The following is a 24,121-nucleotide window of genomic DNA, read 5'->3' as shown; positions in this document are numbered from 1 at the left end:
AATTAGTTTGTCAGAATCATTGGAATTTGAATAAAAAGTAGACAAGATCATTATAAGTTAAATACAATTTATTCACGGCAGAAACATTAATTATTTACAGAACGATATTAATGTGTAAACCAAAGCGACCATATTGTCCACAGTTCCCCTAGAAGAACTCTATAATCTTTCTAGGATCTATAAAGGGCGATAACTCTTACTTTCGCTATTTAGAGTTATTTCCCCTTTGATAGCTATACCATGGACGTTAGCGTTTTGAGGGTAGATTCCAACGATAGTGTCACACACATCCCTTATGTACAGAAAGCACCAAAGTGTTTACCTGTGGAGTTGTTTTGTTTTTATACTTGTGAACCCATGCGTATCTTGCCGACGGCCACAAGTGTAAGAAACTACACGTACATGCAATCCATTGGGAAAGGACTATGTTTTGACAAGCTTTTGGAACTAACCTTCACTCCTGACCTGAAATGGTACACATGCATCAAATTTGTTGCCAATATCGCTGGAAAAATGGTGGGATCATTCTACTGCTCCAGTAGATATCTCACTGCTGATGCAATTCTCTATCTATATAAAATATAAGAGTCAAGTACGTCCAAGGATGGAGTACTGTTGCCACATTTGGGCAGGAGATGCTAAAAGCAGCTAATCTTGCCTTGACAAAGTTCAAAATAGACTTCGTAGCCTAGTGGAGGATGATGCTCTTTTCTCTTCCCTGCAACTTCTTTCCCACAGAAGAGATTTTGTGAGCCTGTCTCTGCTTTATCGTTATTTTTATGGCAAGTGCTTGTCTGAGCTACAATCTATGGTCCCTACTCACCAAACTTTCATGAAAATCACTCGTCTAGCTGAAACCACTTCCAAATATTTCCCCTACTCTTTATCTGTGCCTAAACCTAAATGTAAATTCCATAAACAAAACTTCTTTCTTAGAACCACACACCTGTCGAACTCTGTTCCGTTTTCCTTGTTTTCCAGCTGATTACAATGTGGTCACTTCAAGTCCAACATAAACAAGTTCTTGAGGAGTTGTCCTCTTAAGTAATCCAATTTACCAAATTTCCATTACTAACGATTACTACGATATTGTCCCAGTGACTACTGTACACTCATTAACCCTTATCCTCGAGAGACCTCCAGGCCTTGATAAGTAGTGACTCCTTTGTAAAAAAAAAAAAAAAAAAACAATGATACGGACATAAGCAAATTATTACAAGGAGAACAAATCCATGGCACACAACGTTGGGCAAGGGAACGTATAGTTGCATCACACAAGAAGTGCAGTAGAATTACTATGAGTTTGAAAGATGACCAATTTGTGTGCAAGAAGTGTTAGACAATTAAAAAAAAATTTTTTTATTCAATCTTCACCCTAAACAAGGCAAGTGCCACTTTGAAGTAGGAGGCTACCATTGGGGACAATTTGCGGGGGCATTATGAAGGGAGATGAGTAGCAAGATGTTTGTTCACATTACACTTGAACTTCTGCATATCAGTACATTTGGGAAAGCAGTATCCCGGAAGAGAGTTCCAAAGACTTGCAGTTCTGGGGAAGAAACTATTGGAGTAAAAGGCTTTCTTACAGCTAGGGGTTTCTACTGTAAAGGGGTGTACAAGTGCTTGCAGTTTGTCAGAGCAGCCACCATTAAAGTATTTGTAGAACAGGCAGAGGGATGCAACATTTCGTTGATGGGACAGAGATTGTAGCTTAGATGACAGTTCAGGACCTATCAGGTTGGCGACTCTCTTTTGAACCCTGTCCAGGAGGGAGAGACAAGCAGCAGATGCACCAGCCCAAATGTGACAGCAATACTCCATACATGGGTGAATGGTGGCCTTATAGAGGTACAGGATACTTTCAGGTGTAAGTAATTTTCTGGCACGGTAGAGAGAGCCCACCTTCTTTGCAGCAGCCTTGGCAATGCTCTCAATGTATATACTCCAGTTCATGTTCCCTGTAAACGTTAGGCCAAGGAGTTTAACGGAAGTACTTTCAGACAGTGTATTCTTAACCATTGCTATTGATGGTAGAAAAGGTTTCTTGTAGTTATTGAAGGAAACAAGCTTAGTCTTGGCAGCATTGAATGTGACCATCCATTTTTGTACCCATTCCACTACAGATTGGAGGTCATCCTCTAGTGATTCTGCCATTTCCTTAGACATGTGTTCATTTGTTTTCCCCTTATGCCTGTTATAGACGGTGGTGTCATCGGCAAATATACCCATCTCCGAAACAATTTTATCAGGTCATTTATGAATATCAGGAACAATAAAGGTCCAAGGATAGACCCCTGAGGTACTCCCACATTTATATCATATTGTTTAGATGTACAACCGTCGAGGACAACTTAGATTTTTCTCTTAAGGATTTAATTACATTGTGTATTCTTCCAGTGATACCATATGATCTAATTTTCCTTAGAAGACCATCGTGCCATACCCTGTCAAAAGCCTTAGATATATCAAGGGCTACTGCTCTACCCTCCCCTGTTTTGTCCAGTGAACGGTATATACGTTCAGAGACTACAGTTAAGATATCTGCTGTTGAACGGGCTTACCTGAATCCATATTGTTTGTCGGTCAGGAGTTTAGCAGCTGTTAGGTGTTGGACTAAGGCTTCATTAACTAAGGACTTAAATATTTTGGCGAAAAGTGGGAGAAGACTAATGGGGCGATAATTTAGTGGGTCAGTTCTTTCACCAGAGTTCTTAAAGACTGGTACCACAGAAGCGGTTTTCCAGCAGTCGGGAAAGCAAGATTCGCTATGGCATTTTTTGTAAAGTTTGGAGAGAACTGGAGCAATCTCAGCAGAGCATTTTTTTTATTAGCACAGCCGGGACGAGATCTGGTCCACATGCTTTTAAGGTGTCTAGGTTTTTCATGATACCATGCACCTGAGAAAAGGTGATTTTCAAATCGTCTAGTGTGGCGTCTGTCCGCAAAGGAAAGTCGGAGAGGGAGTGGTGTGCCAGGTCCAGTGTGGAGTTTGAGGCAAACCGACTGGCAAGCAGATTTGCCTTGTCGGTTGCCGTGCAAGCAATCTCATGATTGTTTGATAATGGGGGAATCGTTGACTGCCCATTATGGAGATGGATGAGAATTCAGATGTGGAGAAAGTATATCTAGATGGCAAAATTTGTTTTTGTCTTTGTGATTTGGAACACAGGGAAGAGCAGAGGTTAATGTGACTGCAAAAATTACAAATGGAGTAAGTTTATTCTATCATTACTAACCAGAAGAGCATTACTGCTTTCAATCAACGAAAGGAATATGTCAGACATGTGTATGGACGTCTGATGATATATAGAAATGAAACCTGGCCAGTGAGGATTGAAGACATGTGTTACATGGAGAGAAATGATATGAGAATTGATGGATGTGTAATATAGGTCATAAAGATTAGCCTTAGATCTGATGACCTCAGAGGAAAACTGTCATACAGGCTTCAACCTCTGTCCCATCAACGAAATGTTGCAACCCTCCACAAGTATTTTAATTTTAATGTTGGATGCTCTGACGAACTACAAACGCTTGTACCCCCTCGACGTAAATACCCCCCCGACAAACCTAACAATCAGCAAAATCCCACCCCTACACAGTAGAGATCCCCAAACGTAAGAAGGCCTTCTACTCCAATAGTTTCTTACCCAGAACTGCTAGACTTTGGAACTTCCTTCCGGGTTCCTGTTTTCCCAACTGTACTGACATGCAGAAGTTCAAGTGTAATGTAAATAGACATCTTGCTGCTCAACTCCCTTCATAATATTCCTGCAACTTATGTCCCTGATAGTAGCTCCTACATCAAAGTGGCACAGTGCCTTGTTTGGGGTGAAAATGGAATTAAAAAAAAAAAAAAAAAAACGAACTTAAGATAAATATGATGAAATAAACACCTGGCCAGTTCTTTTTATTTGCTCTTGTGCTAGCAGGCTGCCCGGCGTCGCCCGGTCGTAAAATATGCTCAAATATGATATTGATTTATGCAGATTTCATACTTATTATTATAGAGCCAATTCTTTTTAATTATATTGTACCCAATATGTAGTAGTGCCCGTTTGGCGTAGCCTGGTGGTAAATACACTTAAAAATGATATTTTTTTTATTTATGCTGATTTTATATTTATCATAAGTCAATTCCTGGCCACTGCGGATTGAAGACATGCGTTGCATGGAAAGAAATGTTTTGAGAATTATACGATAGATGTGTAATGTGAGTCTTAATAACAGACTTAGATCTGATGACTTTAGATGACGATTAAAGATGGACAGTATCGAGATATGTGTGCAGAACAGGAGACTTTTTTGGTATGGTCAGGTTGGAAGAATAAGTAAGAGTTGTTGGGTTAGTAAATGTGGAACAGTTGAGGTGGCAGGATGAGTTGGCGGGGAAAGGTCAAGTAAAACATAGGAGGGGCGTGAAAAGAATAGATTTGAGGAAAATTAGGATAATTAAAGACCTGACCAGAGATATGTTAGTTTGGAAGTCTATTTCTTCAAGCCGGCCAATGCATGTCAGCATGAAAAATGGATATTAAACTGAATATGATGATAATGAAAACTTAAAAGATGGAATCTTTATTTTTTTAAATCTAAAGACCCTCTTAAAAACTATGTATAAAATCAGGTTTTATTTGATTGTCCAACAAGTTTTTTTCAGTGCCATCTTTTCGACCAACTAAAGACCGTTATATGTTACTAATCTTCAAATCCTGTATTTGATTCATCGAATATGTTGATGGCTGTGCGTAAGAAGCCTCTAAGCAGATGTATTATGTTTTGCTTGTATTTCAGGACTTAAAACGAAAGCAGAGCACTACGATGGGGTTTTTTTTTTATCATAGAAAAGGCAAAAAAAAAAAAAAAAAAAAAATGAGGCTACAGAAACCGGCATAAAGTTATAACGTGTGTATGGTAGGGATGGCGGGGGGGAGAATGCTGTTACAAAACTGATGTGTCATAAATTGATTACTTGATTCTGAAAAGGAAATTTTTCAGTGAGAGCTGCTCCTTGCATCAACCGGCAAAAAATGATCCACAGTGACGAAATAAAAGCTGCTGTTGGACAAGATTACCGTTTGACAACCAGCTCAGCCGAGGAGTTACTTTAGCTCCAAAGCCGACAGAATAAAAGCTATTTCAAAAAATGTTTTCTCTATTAACTGAAAAACGAGGCTGTTGGTCTTGTGCAGTTCTAGGAGGTCAACTGTCTTGGATCGTTGCCTCCCGTTTTTTTTTAGGGGGGAGGGTTGTGCATGAGAGAAGGGTAAGTTTATTGCTTACTGCCTGAGGTGTGCCAACCAGAGAATGCCGACGAGCTTACCCAGACAATTTTTTTTTTTTCGGCCAAAGTATTCCTTCTATAGGGGAGTTGGATTGACTCTTCCGACCTTGTGTCACATATTCCTGCGGCGAGAAGAAAGAAATAATACTAAACAAAGACAAATTGTAGACTTTCTCAAAATTTCTAAATCCTGAAAAATGAACTGCATAAATTTGTCTGTTTCTAAACTTGATGTTTGAGGGTACTCTTTCCTTTTTTTTTTTTTTTTAAAAAAAAAAAAAAAAAAAAAGATTTTTTAACTAATCCAACCCATATTTATACATATTTCTAAATGGTTACAGACTGTTAACTCCTCCACCGCCGCCATATTGCGATCAATCAGTCTAGTTACGTTTCTTTTTCCCAGCCGAATGATTGTTTTTTGTTATTCATCCAACCGTTATTTTTCGAAACTATTTCCAGGAGTCTTGTATGACAAGGAAGGCGAAGAAGTTCTAAGCGAGGAAGAATACCAGACGCTCAAACAGTTAAAACAACTCAAGAATGATTATCGGTTGAAATTTGATGAGTACAAAAGTCTAAGGAATGAAGTCTTTTACTGCCAGAAATTGGTCGACCAATGCAGGCAGAGATTGATTCAAGGTCAGTATTCGTGTTTGACTTATCGCTTTGTGATCTAACATTTTGATGTGCAAATTTAAAAAAAAAAAAGTGTCTGCAAAAAAAAAAAAAAAAAAAAAAAAAAAAAATGAAGTGATTCCTCCATTTTCAATTTTTTTTTTTTTTTTTTTTTTTTTTGCTGTTTACAAAAACACATTCTACAAGTTTCTTCTGGTTCTTCACTTTTCAGTTTTTCTTCTATAGTTCCCCCCCCCCTGTAAAATATTCACTGCAAACCTAGCTACAGTGCCGTACTTAGCAACATCGCCTCTTTCTCCCGGCCCTCTACATGCAATATACTGAGCAATCAATGATATTTTAAACAAAAATGACACAGAACGCAGATATTCATGTGATTATGAAAAAAAAGGTAAGAAATCGCAGAATTTATGTTTTTAAGCTTTACTTTACGAACGTTGCCACAATTTTTTTTATTATTTGACGAAAATTTCTGGGGGTGTCACCAAAACTCGTCTTTTTGGGAAACGATTGGGGTAAAAAAAAAAAAGAGAAAATAATATCATGCAACAACACAAAGAGAAATAAATAATTGAGACCCAGTAAACTGTTAGAATTATAAATGTTTATTGAAAGAAAAAGGTGGCTGGTTGCTTTGAATTCCCAAAAGCTTGTAAAATAAAATTTACTAAGTAACAAATAGAAAAAAAGGGAGAAAAAATAAAAGACAAAAAGGCATTCAATATAAAAAGGAAAAAAGGCAACTGGGCAAAAATTCACTTTAAAATGGTCTCTCAAAAGGGAGACTTTTCAAAATATAGAAAATGTTCTTAAAAATCAAAGGCTTACTTGAAGTCTGAATGAAAAAGAGAATAAACATTTCAAAACAGGGAGTCCTTTAAGACGCGTTTTTCACAAATAAACGAACCTTCAAAGGTTTTTTAAAATGTCTCTCTCGCCCGAAATAGGGTTCCAAACAAATGGTTCACTCTCCTTTTCATGAAGGGTTGTCAGTATCTCTCTCTCTCTCTCTCTCTCCTTATTCCTCCTTTCTTCGGAGTAAGCAGTTTACTCAAAAATTTCGACACTGTTCTTATATTTGGGCTCTCTACCCAACGTTTAAATAAAATGAAATTTATCGACGGCACGTCGAATGTTCTTCTTTGAAAGGGAAGTGTCTACAAACACTTCAATACAGTTCTTATAGTTGGGATCTCTACCCAACGTTTAAATAAGTTGAAATTTATCGACGGCACGTCGAATGTTCTTCTTTGAAAGGGAAGTTCCTACAAACACTTCAATACAATTCTTATAGTTGGGCTCTCTACCCAACGTTTAAATAAGATGAAATTTATCGACGGCACGTCGAATGTTCTTCTCTGAAAGGGAGCTGCCTACAAACACTTCAATACAATTCTTATAGTTGGGCTCTTTACCCAACGTTTAAATAAGATGAAATTTATCGACGGCACGTCGAATGTTCTTCTTTGAAAGGGAGCTGCCTACAAACATTTCAATACATTCCTTAAAAAAAAGGCACTCCACTGTCAGAAAAGGATAAAAAAATATACAAAATACGTTGCCGAAAAACGGTCAGCAACGGAGTCTAAAGGATGCTTCTTCCAAGATGGCCAACCTCCAAACTGATTTTTTTTTTTAAAAGGGCACATAAAACGGGGCATTGTGGCGTTCGAGAAGTTCCACAAGGATCCTGATTGGCCAATGGCCAAGGGCAAAAAGGAGGAAGAACGGACAGGTCGTTTCAAATTTGGGAGAGAGATAGAGAAAGAGAGAGAGAGGTAAAGAGGGAGATGGGGCGAGAGGGAAGCGCACACACTCACAGGTCAGTTAAAGGCCGACTACTAGATACGTGTACCGGGGAAAAAAGGGAAGGGATTCACAGAGCCAGCGAGTCAGTCGCTCAAGGCAGCCCATCTCCCACCCCACTTGCACTGTGTGATGGCGACAAGAATCTTTAAAGTAAAATTTCGGAAATATTTTCTATTTTTATTATTTTCTATCTCTACATCAGTTGTTTTCCTAAAACTATATGTTTCATCTATCTAAGTATTAGAAACCAGGGACATTTTTTAAATGCTCCCATAACAAAAATAAAAAAACACCCACTAATTTGGCAAGTGACCAAATCTGATTTCAGGTATATTTTGTATCAAGGAAAAGGTAAACAGATTCCCGGGTAAAACCAGGTCCTGGCAGCTCTACAAGTTTTTTAAAGGAATTTTCAAAAAAATTTAAACCAAATAATAAATAAAAAAAAATATTTTGCTACAGAAAGTTTGCTATACTGTCAAATGACATTTCAGGTGTTTTTTGTTTTTTGAAAAATAGAGAAATTATCTGAAACTGTTAATACAGAGGGGTGAAAAATAAAAGAAAAACGAATCAAATCAAAACAATATTAGCAGTAGTAACGGAATTGTGTTAAAAGTGACCCTAAAATATGAGGAAAATACGGGGACATATTTGGGGCTACACCGTCTGTAAGAATGTCATTTCATTGGCTATTGAAAATGAAATAAATTTTGTAACAGCAATTTAAAATGAAAATAAAACAATATTGAACTTGACGTAATAAAATTAAATTGAAACAATGTTAGAAAACAATTTTTTTTTTTCTATTAATTGATTTTTATTAAATACAGAAATTTTTGATTAAATGATTTTTATAAAATACAGAAACAAACAAATATAATTACAAATGATATTGTTCTCGGATACATAATATACGAGGAAATACCTGACTCGATTTCTTTCTTCGCCACACAAATTCCAGCAAATTTAGACTGAACATAATCATATTTTTTTTAAATAATCATTAAGTAATTAATAATTAAACAATAATTAAATTCTTTTACAATAATTACGTCACTTTCATTAGCCAATCAAATGACATTCCTACAAGCGGTCTACCCCCAAATATGTCCCAGTATTTTCCTTATACATCAGAATCTCGGGATACGGCATAACAAATTCGTAACAAAATACAGTACGGTATATAATACACATGTATATAATCAAATAACATTATAAATAAAAACATAAGGCGGGGCAAATACCGTAATCAGAAACCAGAAAAACATCATATTCCACATCGTAACCTGAAAAAAAACGTATCCTATAGTCACCGAACCCCGGGGTTTGCTGTATTCTAAACCAAGGCATTTCAAAATGTTATGATGTTGGAGAAAGTTATCAAATGCTAAAAAATCCCTGCATTTCGACTGAGCTAAATATAAATTTCATCTATATATATATATAAAAGCGAAAATATATGTGTGTTCGCTTTTTCTGTATGTCAACAAAAGGCTTTTTACAGAGAAGAAGCGGTCGGTCGGTTCACAACTTTTTAAAACTTTTTATATCACATATAAATCGTAATATCTCACAGTTAACAACGAAGCTCGCCTGTCTATTTAATTTGCTCGCTTTCGGAAAGATAAATATTCAACATTTGTCGCTCGCCGCATGTGGGTTAGTCTTTTTCCTATAACATCTGGGGGGGGGGTGAAGCGTTCCGCAGTAAATGAAATACTATCCCGCAGTCAAACTTGACCTCATTAACTCATTAAAACGGGCACCTGCTAAATCCAAGTAATTAAATAAATTCAAACGTGTTTCCGTTAGCATCTCGCGGTGGGGCAATGGTTAAGGTCGCACGTTTTTTTTTTACACTTGAATTTACAACTTTGCCTCAACGGTTCGGGTTCGATCCTCATATTCACTTTTTTTTAACCCCCCCCACACACACCTCCAAACACCCGGGCAACGCCGGGTACCCCTCGCTAGTAACTTATAAAGAAAAGTGTATGTTTTTTTTTTGTTTTTGTTTTTTTATCGATACAATTATTGTTGCTGGTCTGAACTTGCCCCCAAACAACAAAATTCATCTTTTACAGCAGAAATAGTTTTATGATAAAAACATTTTATTTTATGCACTGCAGACTTCCGTAACAGGTTCATTGGAAACAAAAGGCCGATAATAAATAAAAAAAAAAAATGGTTATGGTATATGTACCCATGGCGGAAATAAACTATTGTACGCCAAAAATCATTAAAAGTGATCAAGTAGTTTTTTTTTGTTTTTTTTGTTTTTTTTTTTGTTTTACAAGGAAGTCACCACTTATCAAGGCCCAAAGGGCGCTCGAGGATAAAGGTTTAATGAATGTAAGGTGGTAATGTAGTAATCGTTAATAGTGCAAGTTGGATAGAATGATTATTTAAGGGGTTTCTAAAAGAACTTGTTTACATTGGACTTGAAGTCTACGATATTGTAGTCGGCCAGGAAGCAGGCCAGTGGAACAGTGCTTCACAAGCGTGCAGTTCTAAGAAAGAAACTTTGTTCGTGGAATCTGTGTTTGGATTTTGGTACAGATAGAGTGAGAGAAATTGCTGGTAGTGGTTGTAGATGGGCGAGTGTTTTTTTTTTGTGTGTGTGAAAGTCTGGCAAGGCGGTTTCCATAGATTAGAGCTCAGACAAGCACTTGCCATGAAAATAACGCTAAAGCAGAAACAGGCTCGCAACGTCTTTTCTGTGGTAAAGACGTTGCAGAGAAAAGAAAAGAGCATCACCTACTTGGTTTCAAAGCCAATTTTGAACTCTGTCAAGGCAGGATAGGACGTGCCAAGCAGCTCCTGTCCAGGTATGGCACCAGTACTCTATTGTAGGGCGCACATGGCTCTTACACAGATAGAAGATTGCATCAGCAGTGAGATACCTATTGGCGCAGTAGAATGATCCAATCATTTTTCCAGCGATATTGGCAACAGATTTGATGCATGTGTTCCGTTTCAGATCAGGAGTGAAGGTTAGTTCCAAAAGCTTTTCAAAACATAATGCTTCCCAAGACGAGTGCCACTCATTTCAATTTGAGCCAGATGAGAGTCAGAACGATTGTGATATAATTAATTTGATGCATTAAAATTAACCAGCCACCGTTTTGCCCATTGCACCACATTCTTAAGATCAGAAGAGAGAAAATTAGAAAGATCTTGGTCATTGCTGGTCTTTGAAGTGTTGCCATAGATTGTGGTGCCGTCTGCATAAATGTCTACGAATGATCTAAGAATGTGATTTGGGAGATCATTGATGAAGATCAGGAAGAGAGTTGGGCCCAGGATGGAACCCTGAAGGACGTAAGCGTTGATACTGTGAGCTTCTAATTTCTGACCACCGATGACTATTATAAGCCTATCAGAAAGAAAGGTGTGGGAGCCTTTTCTAGTATCACACAAAAACACGCATTCACATCTCAAGCTATATTACTTGTCATATACATACGCGCACACAAACATGCGTGCGCACGTCTACACACGTACATATATTCACGTTTGCGTATATACAATCACATTCACGTGTATACACACACACGCTAACGTACACACATGTACTAACACATGTGCACACAAGGACAACGTCACTTCCTCTTTCAAAGGAAATCCACACGTGCGCAAAAGACGACCGGAAACGAGTATAAAAGCAAGAGCAATAAGCCGCATCTTCCCTTTTTCGGACCAGCTCTCGAGCTGAGAGGTTCGGCGAACCAGCCGCCTCCCTTTCGGGAGGCACGCGCCCGTGCCTCACGCCACTTGCTACTATGTATAGGGCATGAGCTAACAGACAGTACATACACTTTATACGTTTTCTATCTTCATGGCCTGGATTGACTTTTTCTCATTTTCTCTCTCTCTCTCTATACCACAATAGACTTTCCTTCTCACCAGCTAACAGTGAGAGATGCACACCAAACTGGATTGACTTTCTTTCTTTCTCTCTCTACAACAATAGACTTTCTCCTTTTCACCAGTAAACAGCGAGAGACGAACGCGGACATGTACCCTTTTCTTTCACTTGTTTCTTCACAAAATAAATTCTAGTTCGTTTAAATCAAGTAAACGCGTTGTTCATTCCTTCCTCAAAGCAATTCATTTTTCTTTTCCCAATTCAAATCATTTCTCATATTTTGTACGACTGGGGGATATATATAATATATCCACCAGTCCACTACAAAGGATTTAATAATTGAGAAAACATTTCCAGCTATTCCGTAGTTGTGATCTTATAAAGTAGACCTTTATGCCATACTCTATCAATAGCCTTTGATATGTCAAGAGCTATTTCTCTAAAAATGAAGCCCTCATCAAGTGAGTCATTAATCCTGTGTGATAATACAGCCAGAGCATCAGCTGTAGATGTAGCAGAACGGAAGCCATATTGCATGTCACTGAGTAGTTTTTTTTTTTTTTAATAACAAAAAAGAAAATCAAATTTTATGCCTAAATGCTGATCAACGATCCTTCAACCCCATTTTGCAGAACAAGGGAGATAATTCCAAATAATAGCGACCAGGTTTAAAAGAACCTAATTAGTAAATCTTTTAGAAGGGTACATATTTTTCTGCTTCCCCGTTTACTAACACTATAAATGTACACTATCATAACAACCTTTCACTTTCTCTTCTCCAGATTTCGATAATTGGTTCGCAGAAAGCTTCCTCTCACCTGGAACAGAAATAAGCAGCAAAGATGCTGGATATGGGATGCAGTTAGGCTTAAGTGCACACTACAAAATCCAGACTTCTGTAAGTACTTATTTGATTTGTAACACATTATTGCTGGTGCTCCAACCACTAGTGTCTTCCTTTTGGACAAGGTCCAAAAAAAACAAACTGCCTTTAATCAAATGTTGTATGGCGATTGTAAGTAGTCTTTAAACTTCGATGTGTATGTGCTAGGTCGAACAGGAATTTTAAATTTTTAGTATGTTTCACATCTTGGAAAACATTAATGTTAAAATAAAAACTCTTTGAAAACCAAGAAATGTGAAGAAAATATTTCTGAAATGATAGAATTATTTTTTTTTTTTTTTTTTTTTGATATATAATGTTCAAATTTTCCGTATAGAAACATACCTTTTATCACAGGTAGAAGGCTGTCCGTGTTAAAACTAGCGATTGGACGATTCCAATACTTTTCCCGATTCCAATACAATTACCGATTCCGATTCTTTATAAATCTAATTCTTTAACTATAAGATTGTTATTTTCCCCGATTTTCGTAAAAAAACATGTTAAATATGCAAATATTTTCCTAAACGTCAAAATACACTTTTGGAGGATGATCTATCGATTTTAGCTTTACTATTATTTTAAAATCAATAAATATTTATTTTTTTTATCATTATTACCAGCAATGGAAGATTTTTCTTTGAACGAAATCAAATAAGAAAAGATAAAACAATCGTTTTGGCATCGGAAAATAGGCATCAATTTTTCCGATTCCCAAATCCAATTAATCGTTCTAACATTAGTTAAAATATTTTCTTTTCATATTCTGGTGGTATTAACCCCAGGAGGGTCAAAACCCTCGTGGAGAGGGAGAAATGATGTCCTGGTTTCACTGGCGATTGTAGTAGTCTTTAAAGGTATGTTTCTGTACCGAAAATTTTGACATAAAAATTTTGACATTATAAAAAAAAAAAAAATAAATGATTTTATCATTTAATAAATAGTTTCTTAACATTTCTTGGTTTTCAAAGATTTTCAAGTTTATTTAAGAATTTGATTTTTGAAAGCCAACTAAAGACAGGAGAAAAAGAAAGTGAAAAGAACAAATTAAGACTTTCTTTCCCTCTTTTTCTTGTTCAACGTGAATCCCTAAAACATTGTCTTATTAAATTTCTTCCCATTGTTATGAGTAGCTAAAGAGTAAAATCCTTCCCTCTTCTGTTCTCTATGACTAATCAAAAATAAAATATTGATCAGGATTAAATATTAAAATTGATCGAAAATACTATTTTTATTATATTTTTTTTTTTTTAACACAGACCAATTTTCACAATAAATTATTAAAAATCAAAATGTATTAAGTATCTTTTGTTAAGAAAATTGGTGAAATATATTTACTTTATAAAACATCATTCAATAAGTCCCGGGCCTAACTAATAAAACAACAAATTTTAGACAAAATTTCATTTTATCCATCAACATAGTGCCCATCTAGGCTGATGAATTGATTCTAACATTTTCTTTAACAATTCAATATTTGCCTTTGGCCTCAGTTTTTTATATCACTTCTTCATTAAAGCTAAATCTCTTTACCTGGAGCATTCTTTTAGGGTCTACAAACAACCAGTTGTTGCTAAGTGTCAAACCTGCAAGAATAGGGCGCATGCAGAAGCAATTCAAAGTATAATTCGTGTAGTTTTATCATCGTTTAATTTGACGGTGCATTGTTCTGGTGCAATGCGTTGGGGACATTGCCAAAGCTGCTGCAAAGAAGGTGGGCGCTCTATCATACTAGAAAATTATTCATATCAGAACGTCTTATATTTTTACAAAGCCGCCATTCACCCATGCATGGAGTATTGTTGCCACATCTGCGTCGCTGTATCTACCACTAGTCACTCACTCTTAGACAACGTCCAAAAAAGAATCTCCAATCTAACAGGTCGTGCACATCGACCAAGCTCCAACCTCTGTCCCATCACCGCAATCTCACATCTCTGTGCCTGTTTTAATGAGATTCGCTCTGATGATCTCATAGCACTCTTTTTCCCTTTGACGTACATACTCCAGACTAACCCAACAGGCCCCCCCCCCTCCACTGTTGAGGTTCTTAGATGCCGGAAGTCCTTTTACTCTAATAGTTTCTTCCCTCGGACAACTAGAATTTGGAATTTCCTCTCTGTTTTCCTGACTCTACTAACCTACAGAAGTTTAAATGTAATGTGAACAAATATCTCGCTACTTAACTCCCCACAGTCCCCTCACGTTCTAATATGCTTTGTTTTGGGTGAAAAAGTTAAAAAATATATATATAATAAATAAAAAAAAAAAAGCATATTTTCTTCATTTGTGGTCCAGTTTTTGGCGATTTTTTTTTTTTTTTTTTTTTTTTTTTTTTTTTTTTTTCAAATGCACTGATAATCTCTATATCTACTATTATATAAAAAGAACTTTGTGTGTCTGTGAGTTCGTTCCCTATAAACTCCAAAACGGCCAGCCGATTTTTTTTTTTTTTTTTTTAAATTTCACACAAATGTATTTTATGCGCCTGGCAGTATTTATAAGTATATTTTGTATTGGAATATCTTCAATAAGTATCGATAATCAATAATTTAAAAAATCTGATGAACGAGGGTACATTTTACTAAAGTTAACCCCTAATACAGCCTAACATCATAAGTGTATTTGAAAAGTTTTATTACTGCACAAGCAGAAAGACCCGGCATCTATAATATAAATCTCACCTGTCTGTTTAAATGTATGTATGTATGTTTGTTTCGCAAAAACTTTCGACAGAGGCGACGGATCCTGATAAGATCAGTATCATTTTGAAGCTCGACGTTTCAGATGACAAATATTGAAAAATTGGCCAAAAATATTAATTCCTTCACCCTAAACTCGGCCGTTTTTTACAAGGAGGGGTCGATTTTTTTTCACCGACATTTTAGCAAGTCATCGTTACCGTTGGATTGACTTCGGTTAATTTCAACGCTTTTCACTTCCGGTCGCGTCATGGAGACATCGGCTAAGATGTCAGATTTTCTGTCACATTTCTTTTTCCATCTTTGCGTCACGGGTTCGAGCCTACCTGAGTACTACCACTTTTTTTTTTTTTTTTAACGCCTCTTTAACTACCTACTGTTGTTTTGCTTCCCTCCCCACGCTACTCCGATTTTTAAAAAATTTTTTTTTTTAACACCTCTCTTCACATTGACGGGTTCAAGCCTTCCTGCCTACTGCCATTTTCTTTTTTTCTCAACACACTTCCGAACACCCGGGCAACGCCAGGCACCCAGGCTAGTATGAAATAAACAGTAGGTTCTTTGATGTGACAGAGGCGCACTTGAAATTAACATTTCTGTTTAAAGCACAATTGAACGCTGACACTCGACTTGTGTATTTAAAACTTTAATTCAAGCTATTATATATCATGAGTAATTTTATAAAATCAACAGTAGCTTCTCTACAGTGCAACGTAAACTATAATGCATAGTGGGTTAAATAACTGCGGAGAAGCATGACGTCCTGCAGTGAGTTCTCAACAATAGCAGACAATCGATTTGATTGAAAAATGGGCGATTTCACTGGTTTCGATGATAATAAAATATAGAAGAGTGAAAAGTTCGTTGATCCTTATTTATTCCCGGGCAACGTCGAGTCTCCCTGGTAGTTCTATATAATCTGTACTCCTATAAATTCGTTTTCTTTTGTGAAACACACTTTTCTAAAAATACAATTTTCTTATATCTTAATTGTGGAATTGCATTCACTAGCAAACGATCTAGCTAATTTGCATATTTTTTTAAACATTCATTTTAATTAATTCCCTGTTAGTTGCTTCGGGTTTTCTAATGGGATAATCATATTTAGTTAACTATTACGTGTAATTATATTCATGCAGATATTCTACATGATTTATACTTGCATAATATTTGCGTAAAAAGTTTATAGTAAACACAAAATTTTTCCCATATATATTTATGTATACGTATATATTTTTTTTTAACAAATTTTGCCTACCAAACTCCTCCTAGAGTTTTTGGTCTACGGACATGAAACTTCATATATAAGGTATTTGAATCCATGCAAAACTTTATATTTGGGTTTTAGCCTGGAAAAATCTGTGCAAAAGTGTGAAAATTAAAAAAAAATTAAATTTACCAGGTGAAGGTCGAACGCCGGCATTACGAATGCATAACGTGGTTCATGTTTTTATTTTTAGCCTTGCAGTAAACATGTTTTCATAGCCCAGTCATTGACGGGAGAGGCAAAATAAATCGTGAGCTGAACGTTTTTGGTTTCGATTCTCGGTGGTGGCGCATGAGTCTTTTTTTTTTTTTTTTTTTTAATACTTTTTAAATCATTACTATACATTGCATCCAATCTCTCTCTCTCTCATATATATATATATATATATATATATATATATATATATATATATATGAAAATGTCTGTCTTTTCTCTATGGTAGTTAAGGAAGACTATTATACAGAAAGACATTACTTTACATATTCACACTTTTTAATATATACATATGCACATAACCTTATGAACAGTACATAGAGCCCGAGTAAAGCCGGGCAGAACTGCTAGTATGTATATATATATATGTATATATATATATATATATATAGACAACATCTTGGAATTTGAAATATAGACTTTTTGTCATCTATCTATATATCTATAAAAGTGAATGTGTATGTCTGTCTGTGTACATTTCCCTACGCAATAACTCTGTCAATTTTCAGTTTACAGACTCGAAATTTGATATACAAGGTACTGAGATTTGGGAAAATCTTTGTGATCTGTTTTCGGCCAGAAATTTGGCTGTTAAGGGGTCTAAGTTCAACGATTTGACATTTGAGAACTCTACCAAACTCCTCCACCAATTTTGGGTTTAAACACTTGAAATTTTAGATATAGGTTTCTTGGACATGGATCTAACTTAATAATGATTTGAGCCCAAAACATTAAATGTTAAGGGGTCATAATAGGGGTCAAAGTTTTGAAAAATTTGATCTCTGCGGTCTCTACCAAATTACTCAGACAATTTGAAATTTTACATAAAGTGTATTCAGAGATAGGGCAAGCTTTTTAATCGGTTTGGGTCGAAAATTGTTAGTTACCAATATATAAATGTATGTATGTATGTATGTATGTTTGCATGTCTGCCTAAAACTTTCGACAGAGGCGACGGATTTTACCAAGATCAGTGTTGTTTTGAAGTTCGACCTTTCAGACGACAAATACCGAAAAATTAGCTAAAAACATTAATTTCTTCACCTTCATCTGGGCACTTTTCTACAGAGGAGGTGTCGCTTTTTTCGCCAATATTTTCGAAAGTCATCCTCTCCTTTCGATTGTTTTAGCCTTAATTTATTAAACCTACGTCACTTCCGGTTTGGCAGTGGTCGTAACAGCAAAGATGTCAGGTTTTTTCCCGTTCTTTTCCTCCTTCGCAGTAGGGGTTCGAGCCTGCCTTCTTACTACCACTTTATTTATTTTTTTTTTTTGCTGAACATACACCTCCAAACACCTGGGCAACGCCAGGCTGAGATACTATTTATATATATATACTAGCAGGGGTGCCCGGCGTTGCTCGGGTGTTTGGAGGTGTATGCTGTGCAAAAAAAGCAAAAAAACAAAAAATGGTTAATTTTTTAAAACTATTATGACCCCTTAAAATTTATTGTTTCGGGCTCAAATCACTTTATTAAGTTAGATCCAGGTTCAAGGAACCTATATCTAAAATTTCAAGTGTCTAGACCCAAAATGGTCGGAGGAGTTTGGTAGAGTTCTTAAAGGTCAAATCGTTGAAATTTGACCCCTTAACAGCCAAATTTCTGGCTGACACCCGTCACATCGATTTTCCCAAATCTCAGTACCCGATATTTCAAATTTCGAGTCTATAGACTAAAAATTGACAGTTATTGCGTAGGGAAATGTACACAGACAGACACACACACACAGACAGACAGACACGTTCACTTTTATAGATATATAGAAAAGTGAACGTGTCTGTTTGTGTGTACATTTTCCAATGCAATAACTCTGTCAATTGTAAGTCTACAGACTCGAAATTTGATATACAGGGTACTGAGATTTGGTAAAATCTTTGTAATCGGTTTTCGGCCAGATATTTGGCTGTTAAGGGGTGCAAGTTCAACGATTTGACTTTTGAGAACTCTACCAAACTCTTCCACCAATTTTGGGTCTAAACACTTGAAATTTTAGATATAGGTTTCTTGGACATGGATCTAATTTAATAACTTGATTTGAGCCCAAAAGAAATGTTAAGGTGTCATAATAGGGGTCAAAGTTAAAAAAATTGACCGCTTTCTTTTTTTTTTTTTTTTTGCTCAGCATACACCTCCAAACACCCGGGCAACGTCGGGCTGAAATGCTAGTACATATAATATATATAATACTATTGATGTTTTTTTTTTTTTTTCTCAGGGTAATTAATGAACAAATCCCAAAATACCTATGCTAAAAGCCTTTTTTGTAACTTTGTAATGGTTTACTTTTCGTTCTTGGTGCCAATATATCTCATTTCACAATTTTCTTTCATCAAAATCTTAACTTCTGACCCCCTCCCCGAACATTTGTTATTGCCACGCCCTTGGCTATGACATAAATAGAGCAAGACTTTCGCAGATTCTAATGGGAATATAAGAAATAAATCATGCTAAAATTTTCCACATTATAAAATGGATTTTTTTTTTTTTTTTTTTTTTAATTTTTAAAGGCCAGCACTACAGCAATAGTTTTAAACTGTTGTAATAATAGAATATCATGAATCCCTTTTTCCTATTTGGACTTGTTCGATACATAGTGAGAGCGTGCTTCTAAAATTAGTAATATACTAGTAGGCTGCCCGGCGTTGCCTGGTCATAAAATATGCTTAAATATTATATTTTAATTCAACAGATTTTGTAGTTTTTATTACAGAGCTAATTCTCTATTGAATATTATATTGTATCCAATATATAGGAATGATTTCAAAAGTTAAAAAAAAAATGACTTGGGTGCCATCAACTAGAATCGAAACCAAAACATTTAGCACTCCAGCCTTGATCGCTACCATTTGAGCTATCGACAAGTAGATAAGAAAGGTTTAAAATTAAGCGACTTCAAGCTATGAATGTATACCTGCACATCATGTGCAGAAATAATAAGTTTTATCGACTGACTCCTGCCAAGGTTAAATGTTTTTGTTTTTTTTTTTCAATTTTGACTTCTTAGCAGTAATTTTTACCGGCTAAAAACCAAATCTAAACTGTTCCACACGTCCAAATTACCTATATAGCAAGTTTCAAGTCCCTAAACCAAAAATGCAGAGAGGAGTTTGGTAGAGACCGTTACACATGTACAAAGAAAAGGTCACTTACACATGCATATGTGAGTACGTTTTCAACCTAAATACTACACAATTATGCACAATATACAAAATATGCATAAAAAGAATTGAGCGTAATAGTTAAATGAAACCAATCATTTAATAAACAATAAAAAATAAATAGTAAATTAATGAACATTCGTTTGTTAAAGGAATATGCAAATTAGTTAACCATATTCATGACTGAGTATATTAAAAAGTTTGTTTTAATAATTTTTGAATAGAAAAAGTAGGCTTTTAATATCAATGGCAGTGTGATTAAAAAAAAAAAATCTCAACTTTATAGATATACTAGCATGAGTGCTCGGCGTTGCCCGGGTGTTTGGAGTTGTGTGTTGAGCAAAAAAAAAAAAAAAAGTGGTAGTAGGAAGGCAGGCTCAAACTCGTACTGCGAAGGAGGGAAACAACAGGAAAAAAACCTGACGTCTTTGCTGTTACGACCACTGCCAAACCAGAAGTGATGTAGGTTAAATTAAGGCTAGACAATCGAAAAGCGGGGGATCACTTTAAAAAATATTGGCGAAAAAAGCGACCCTTCTCTGTAGAGAAGTGTCCAGTTGAGGGTGAAGAAATTAATGTTTTTAGCCAATTTTTTTAGTATTCGTCGTCTGAAGGGTCGAGCTTCAAAACGATACTTAATTCATTCGTTGACATCTATGCTGATGACACGACCATCTACGGCAACACATCAAAGGCCGTAAATGACAAAGCTCTCTCTGATTCCCTCTTGAGCTCGTGGTTCAGTGGAGGAAGAGATGACTGGTTACTTTTAATGCATCTAAAACCAAGCTCCTATCTTTATATCATCAACGCTCTGTTCCTCATCTAGCATCAATTGAAATGGGAGGCTCTCGTCTTGGGGAGGCTTCAAGTTTTGACAAGCTCCTGGGTTTGACCTTTACTCCTGATCTGAAATGGAACATGTATATAAAGTCTGTTGCCCGGGCCGCTGGGAAAATGGTAGGATCCTTCTACCGCTCCAGAAGATATCTCACTACTGATGCAATTCTCAATCTCTATCAAAGCCAAGTACGTCCAAAGATGGAGTACTGCTGCCACATCTGGGCTGGAGCTTCAAAAAACAGCCTATCCTGCCTTGACAAAGTACAAAATAGACTTCGTGGCTTAGTGGGGGATGCTCTCTTCTCTTCCCTGCAACCTCTCTCCCGCAGAAGAGACGTTGCGAGACTGTCTTTGTTTTATCGTTACTTCCATGGCAAGTGCTCGTCCGAGCTCCAATCTCTGGTGCCCCCTCGATAGTCCTTCATGATAAACATCCGTCTAGCTAAAACCACTGTCAGTAATTTCCCCCAATCTTTATCTGTGGCTAAATCAAAACGAGATTCCATGAACATAGCTTTTACTGAGAAGTGCACACTTGTGGAATTCTCTTCCGTTTGCCTGTTTCCCACCTGACTACAACTTGGATGTCTTCAAGTCCAACATAAACAAATTCCTGATTAATCGCCCCCCCCCCCTTAAGTAAGACACTTTATCAAATCTCCAATACCAACTATTACTACGGTATTATCCCATTGATTATTGTACACAAATAACCCTTATCCCCGAGTAGCTTCCGAGCCTTGATAAATGGTGATCCCCATGTAAAAAAAAAAAAAAAAAAAAAAAACATACAGACAGACAGGTGAGATTTATATTATAGAGGAAGATTAAACTGACTTTACAAGTTCTTCCTGTTGTTTCTTGGGTGTAAAATCATTTTTTTTTTTTTTTTTTTAAAGTAATAAATGTTTTATCATTATTTTTTTAGTTTGAAGATGAACAAGAAAAGTATGAACGAATTCATAATGAATTATTAAAGACTGAACCGGATTTGGCTCCTTACCACAACGCCATGATGATGACCCAACGACGAGTAAGTTTGTACCAGATCTCATTTGTTTTGAAATGTAAAGTTAAGTATATGTTTATATATTTGTAGATACAGGATTCACTCCTAAACTAATTACACAATTATTATGAATTTTAGAATATTAGGTGCTGAGTCATAATGTGAGCTATATTTAGTTTTATGGAAAAGGGGGCTGGAACCCATTTGTGAAAATTTGGATGCCTCCAATACTGGTGAAATTTTAACGATTCATGTTAAATAATTATCTATTGTATATAACAGGTTAGTGTCTAAAACCTATTGTTAAAATTTCACCAGGGTAGTTGTCTGTGTGTTTGTATTTCAAGCTAAAACTAAAAAAATACAAAAACTAACTCCTACAAAGTTAGTGTTTTGATCGGCGTTGTCCTGGATGAATAATATGTAAAATTTAGAAACAAAATATTTAGTCCGAGAGTCAACTGAACCAGATTTATCAGGGTGGAGAGTTTTTATGTGAGTGTTATTATCTACTATTGAAAAGGAAAACAATTTATTTATATATATATATATATATATATATATATATGTATGTATACACACACCCACACAGGGTGACCCAAAAAGACCGGACCCCAACTCTAATTAAGCCCCGTTTCTTAGTGTTTTGTCCGAATGAAATGAAACTTTGGTCATAACTAGTTTATTATATTCAAAACATCACATCAAAACACTAGGGTCTTTGGCCTTTTTTTCTCCGTTCTACAGCATATGTTCTAGATGGCCTCCATTTAGCTCCGTGTGTTTCTTAAGGCGCAACACAAAGTTGTCCATGACGTTCTTACAGACCGAATTGGTAATGGCTCCCATCTCCTCCCTGATGGCTTCCTTCAGTTCCGTGATGGTTCTGGATTTCCCTGCATGATTCTGCCCTTAAGATAGCCCCAAAGAAAAAAATCTGGGCGGGGGCTTATGTCCGGGCCATGGGGTGCCCACTCAAAATCAGCCTCCGAAGTTCTCTTTCAGCCAATCTCGGGACAGGTTTGAGGTGTGAGAACTTGCTCCGTCCTGCTGGAACCAGAACTTGCTCATGAGTGACGGGTAGATGGTCTAGAGCTCACTCTTGAAGGTTTTGAGGACCTCCACATACCGCTCCTTGGTGACTGTCACTGTTGCACCAGATTCTTCAATGAAGATTGGTCCGATGATGCCTCTGGCCGAGATTGCAGCCCACATCATGCACTTAGGAGAGTGCAGGGGCTTGGTGGCTACTTCATTGGGTCTGGAGGACCCCCAGAAGACATTTGTCTTGGAGTTCGCCTTTCCATCAAGATGTTAGTGAGCTTCATCTGAGGTCCAAAGGAGGTTAAGGAAACTTGGTGTCTCCTTGATCTTCTTAAGCATCTTGACTGCCATAGCCCTCCTCTGCTTCTTGTCTGAGGCTGTAAGGGTCTGCAGCGTCTGTATTCTGTATGGGTATGCCCTGATATCGTTCACCAGCACTCTCCTGCAAGTCTCACGGGACATACTGAGGGACTGACTTCACTTACCCACAGAGCGTTTCGGACTCTGCTGGAGAGACTCTCTCACTCTTTCGACCAGCTCGGCTGTTCGCTTCTTGGGACATCCCGAGTGGCTTGGATGGTTCTCTCTGGCAGCGTTGAGCTTCTCCAAGGTCCTATACTTCTCGAAGTGGTCCACCCAGTTCTGAATTCTGCTTTTGGATAGAGCCTTTTCACATTCGAACTGACGCATGAAACTGTCCAGGGTTTTCTTAAACAAGCCTGTCTTGTAGTAAAATTTAACACCGTGTATTCTTTGTCCCAGCTCTCACTGAGGTCTTGGTGTACTCACAGTCGTTGATTCTGCCATGTCCTGTAAAATAAGGGCAATCAGTGAATAAATAATGGAGATATCACATAAAGTGTACACGGGGCCCGGTTTTTTGGGTCACCCTGATATATATATATATATATATATATGTATATATATTACTTTGGAGTTAGTACTTATCAAGGCTCAAAGGCTACTCGAGGATAAAGGTTTAATGAATGTAAGGTGGTAGTGTAGTAATTGTTAATGGTGTAAATTGGGTAGAATTTGATTATTTATGGGGACGGCTCAACGAAAACTTGTTTACATTGGATTTGAAGGCTAGTGTGCTGTATTTAATGAGGAAACAGGCCAGTGGAACAGTGTTTCACAGGTGAGCAGTTCTAGAAAAGAAGCTTTGTTCATGGAATTTGCATTTAGATTTAAGCACAGTTAGAAAGTGGGGGGAAATCGTATATAGTAGTTGTAGCTAGTTGGGTGTTTTTGTGAAAGTTTGGCAAAAGAAGGGACCATAGGTTTGAGCTCAGATGAGCACTTGCCATAATAATAATAGAGCAGAGACAGGCTCGCAACATCTCTTCTGTGGAAAAGAGGTTGCAGGGAAGAGAAACGGGCATCACCCACTAGAT

At 36.7% G+C, this 24,121-nt stretch overlaps 1 protein-coding gene across 4 annotated transcripts in view; it reads left to right on the top strand.

The window, feature by feature from the left end:
- Positions 1–24,121, top strand: part of LOC145291928 (kinesin-like protein KIF9) — a 223,834-nt gene that overhangs the window by 183,782 nt on the left and 15,931 nt on the right. For all 4 annotated transcript variants that reach the window (XR_013869494.1, XM_080137840.1, XM_080137839.1 and 1 more), the window contains 3 exons: positions 5,747–5,926; positions 12,386–12,501; positions 21,600–21,704. Coding sequence is in view for 3 of the 4 variants with exons in the window: in XM_080137840.1 (XP_079993966.1) it covers positions 5,747–5,926; positions 12,386–12,501; positions 21,600–21,704 (401 nt within the window). In the remaining variant the exon portion in view is untranslated. The remainder of the gene's footprint in view (positions 1–5,746; positions 5,927–12,385; positions 12,502–21,599; positions 21,705–24,121) is intronic.

The sequence above is a fragment of the Euprymna scolopes genome, chromosome 13, assembly GCF_053919585.1.
Source record: "Euprymna scolopes isolate OS-2025 chromosome 13, ASM5391958v1, whole genome shotgun sequence".
NCBI lineage: Eukaryota > Metazoa > Mollusca > Cephalopoda > Sepiida > Sepiolidae > Euprymna > Euprymna scolopes.
Note: the sequence above shows the minus strand (reverse complement) of the source record. Positions and strands in the feature narration are given on the sequence as shown.